Source organism: Haplochromis burtoni, unplaced genomic scaffold (assembly GCF_018398535.1).
Source record: "Haplochromis burtoni strain Fernald_Lab_line unplaced genomic scaffold, NCSU_Asbu1 Contig_38, whole genome shotgun sequence".
NCBI lineage: Eukaryota > Metazoa > Chordata > Actinopteri > Cichliformes > Cichlidae > Haplochromis > Haplochromis burtoni.
The window spans coordinates 729663-733415 of NW_024582399.1; the positions used below are offsets into that span (position 1 = coordinate 729663).

Genomic DNA, 3753 nt, shown 5'->3' on the forward strand with positions numbered 1-3753 from the left:
GCCACACCTTAGTCATTTATGGTTCAGGGAAGTAACAGAGTCTGCAGTGTTACCTTTTTTGGCACATGTAATTGTATATGACGTATCCCTTATAACTAGAAACCAGTGCAATCCTTCCTGTAACCATGGCTGTTGTAAACACTGATTAAACCTCCTTTTAAAATCCTTATCAGATATAATAATGTCACACTGGACCTGTTTACAGTTTTACTCTCTATGCACGAGAGAGTGCCAAAGGGCAGAACCAAGCATCTGATAAACCTAAGAGCACTCTCAGTTATGGCAGAAAGTCACAGGGTGACGACTTGTCTCGCTCTTGTTTCATTCACCCGTGTAAATAGTGAGCTCGTATAAAAAGGCCTTATTTAATTAGGGATTTGTTGTACGAATGGAGACTGTCACATAGAGCCATTGAAGCTGTTACGTACTTAAAAATGTAGGTGAGCAAAAACTGGTCCTGTGAATTCCTGTGTCACCAACAGTAAAAGAGACAGAATACAGGCCTGCAAAAGAGGATGTGCTGGATCTTCCTCTTGTTATTATTTATGACTAACCTGGTCTGGGGGGGGAAAACAAGCTAAAAACCAATACCAAGGTGGTACATTTATCACACCGCCTTGCTTTATTGTGGCAGTCATTTTCAGAAGAGCGTGGTTTTCTGGTACAGGTGTGACTCGTGCCCGTTTTGTCGGCATTGCACCCAGTGGAGCAGTAAAGCACAGTCTTTTAAGTGATGTGGCTGTTATGGAATGATCATATCTGTGACTGAAAGACTTTCTTGGAACAAGTAAACATGGGGTTTGATCTTGTTTAATTGCACAAAAATTTATAGAATTAGAGTGCTCCAGTTGAAATTTTGTGGAACCAGTTCTCTACCTCCTCACTACAATAGAGACATGTTTAAACAGGATAAATTTAGCCTGGTTGTAAACATGGATCATTTTATTTATTTATCTAGTTTTTTTTTTTTTTTTTTAATCCCTTACACAGTTGTTTTTGTCAACTACCATCCATCTTTCCCTGCTTGTTCTCCCATCGTGCTCTTTTCTTCTTTAGATCCTTGTCTGCTCCCATTCTGTCAGTCTTCATGACTGATTGAATGCAGTGAAACCGGCATCAGTGGACGAGTGCACGCACAGGGGTCCATCGATTGGTCAAGGATGACCATGGGAGACATGAAGAATGATGCAGCTGCTGCCTCGCTGGCTCCGATGGCTCTCTACACAGTGATGTTTCCTGTTTTTAAGGAGGTAAAGAATTAAAAAAAAAAAAAAAAGAGAGTTTGTGACCTTAGAAGAAAACTGGAATGAGACTTTCAGTAAATAGTCAGTTCAAGCAGGGGTTGTATTTAACTGTGGAAAGGCTTTTGTGTGAAGTTGCAGAGTTGATGGTGTAGCCGAATAGAAATACGGAAACGCTAGTGTTAACAAGAACAAGTGGTGGAGAACGAGCGGTAATGAGAAGTGAGCAGACTGCTACTATTCATGTTGTTCAGCTGATGGTAAATCTGAGTGACTGTCAGTATCTCTGAAGGGTTTTTTTTTTTATCCATGTGAAGCATCTCTGTGTATCACACCTGCACGATTACAGGTTACACTTTTCCATAGTTTTTTTTTTTTCTTTTTTGTTATCATTAAAGACCCAGAAAAGGAGTTGAAAACAGTTTTTAAAATGGGGAATTTATCCGTTTCCCAACAGCCATTTTGTCTTGATATTCACTCACCAGATAATTCATCAGATACACTTTGACACAAAGAATTAAGGCAGTTCTGAAGACATAGATTCAACAAGATCATGGAAACATCCATAAGGGGAATCTCCCATTCCAGCACCTCCCGAAGGTGTTCTATTTGATTAACTTCTATTTCTTGTGGAGGCCATTCAAGTACAGAGAACTTATGGTCATGTTCAAGTAACATGGTGCGCTATCCTGGTGGAAGTAGCTATCAGAAGATGGGTACACTGTGGCTACAAAGAGATGGACCTGGGCACCAACAATACTCAGGTAGGCTGTGGGGTTTAAACAATGTTAGTTGGGACATGAAGACAAACTTTTTTGGTTGTATACCGCAGAACTGGTCTAAAAATGATACATGTCTGTTAAGAGCTTTAATTGTTGCAAGTAAGAAAGGTATAACTAAGAAAGGGTCCTTGCAAGATATACCGACCTTGTCATTATGGTGGGAAATTACGCTAGAGATTTATAGGATGGAGGAGGTAACAGCTTATGTCAGTGACAGAGTGTGTTGGTTCCGTTCGTGTTGGGATAAGTGTGTCCTATATGCCAATACTCATAAGCCGGATCTTCTTCTCAAAGCTTGAAACCACCAACCTAGCTAATTGGTCACTCCCGACTGTTTTTTTTTGTTGTTGTTGTTGTTGTTGTTGTTGTTTTCTTTTTCTTTCATTTTGTTTTTTCCTTGTAAATTGTGTTAATTAATGCCTGTAATCACCTTCGTGAAGTAATAGTTTAGAAATAAAGAATTAAAAAAGACAAAAAAACAATGTTAGTTGGTACCAAGGGTGCTAATATCCATCCACCAGCCTGAACTGTTGATACAGGGGAGGGCGGATCCATGCTTTCATGTTGTTCTGACCCTACCATCCAAATGTGGTAGCAGAAATTGAGACTCATCAAAGCAGGCAACATTTTTTCCCCAATCTGATGTTGACCAGTTTTGTGTGAACTGGAGCCTCAGTTTCCTGTTCTTAGCTGACAGGAGTAGTACCCAGTGTGGTCTTCTGCTGTGTAGCACATCTGCTTCAAGGTTTGTTGTTTTGCTCTTCTGCACACCTTTTAATAAGTGCTTATGAGTTATTGTTGAGTTCCCTTTAGCTCAAAGCAATCTGGTCAGTGTCCTCTGACACAAACAAGGCAGTTTTTGCCCAGAAACTACCACTCACTGGATATGTCTTATTTCTTTCTTTTTTGGCGTGGGAGCTGGGGAGGGGGGACAATTTTCTGTAAACCTTAGAGATGGTTGTTTGGGAAAATGTCAGTAGATCAGCAGTTTCTGAAATACTTAAGCCGCCTTTTCTGGGAACAATTATCATGCTATAGTCAAAGTCTCCTAAGTTACCTTTCTTTCCTCATTCTGATGCTCAGTTTGAACTTCAGCAAGTCATCTTGGCCAAGTCTTCATGTCTCAATGCAATGAGTTGCTGTTATGTGATTGGCTGATTAGACACTTGCATTATCGAGCAGTTTAATGAGAGTATCTAATAAAGTGGCTGGTAAGCGTTTAAGGTCGTTTAATGAAGGTTCTGTTTTGTTTAAGGCAAGATCAGTAACACCTGTATTTACCTGCACCTTTAAGCTAGCTCAAAATTAATGCTGTCCATCCCACGGACTTATCTCAAATCTCGTGGTGATAGATCCTTCTCTGTGGCAGGTCCCAGACTTTGGAATAGTCTCCCCCTAATTATTAGATCTGCACAAACACAATTTAAATCATTACTAAAGACACATTTTTATGCCCTGGCTTTTAACACACTATGACCCAAGCATTTTTGTCTTATTTGAAATAGTTTTAGTTATTGTTTTAATTCTTTTATTGTCCTATTATTGTTTTATAATGTTATTATTGTATTACATTGTTGCTTTTTAATGCCATTTTTATATTGTTAAGCACTTTGTGCAGCATCAACTGTTTGAAATGTGCTATATAAATAAACTTGACCTTGACCTTAAGCCCAAAAAGGCTGCTTTTGTTTGCAAAAAATAATCAATCATATTAAATAAAATCTTTCAGC

The 3753-nt window shown here is 39.1% G+C and overlaps 1 protein-coding gene across 1 annotated transcript in view; it reads left to right on the forward strand.

Moving 5' to 3' along the window:
• The window catches only part of pdcd10a (programmed cell death 10a), a gene marked incomplete in the record, with an annotated part of 8864 nt that overhangs the window by 797 nt on the left and 4314 nt on the right, over positions 1-3753 (forward strand). Inside the window, 1 exon segment of the mRNA XM_005920125.3 lies at positions 1057-1250. Coding sequence (XP_005920187.2) covers positions 1161-1250 — 90 coding nt within the window.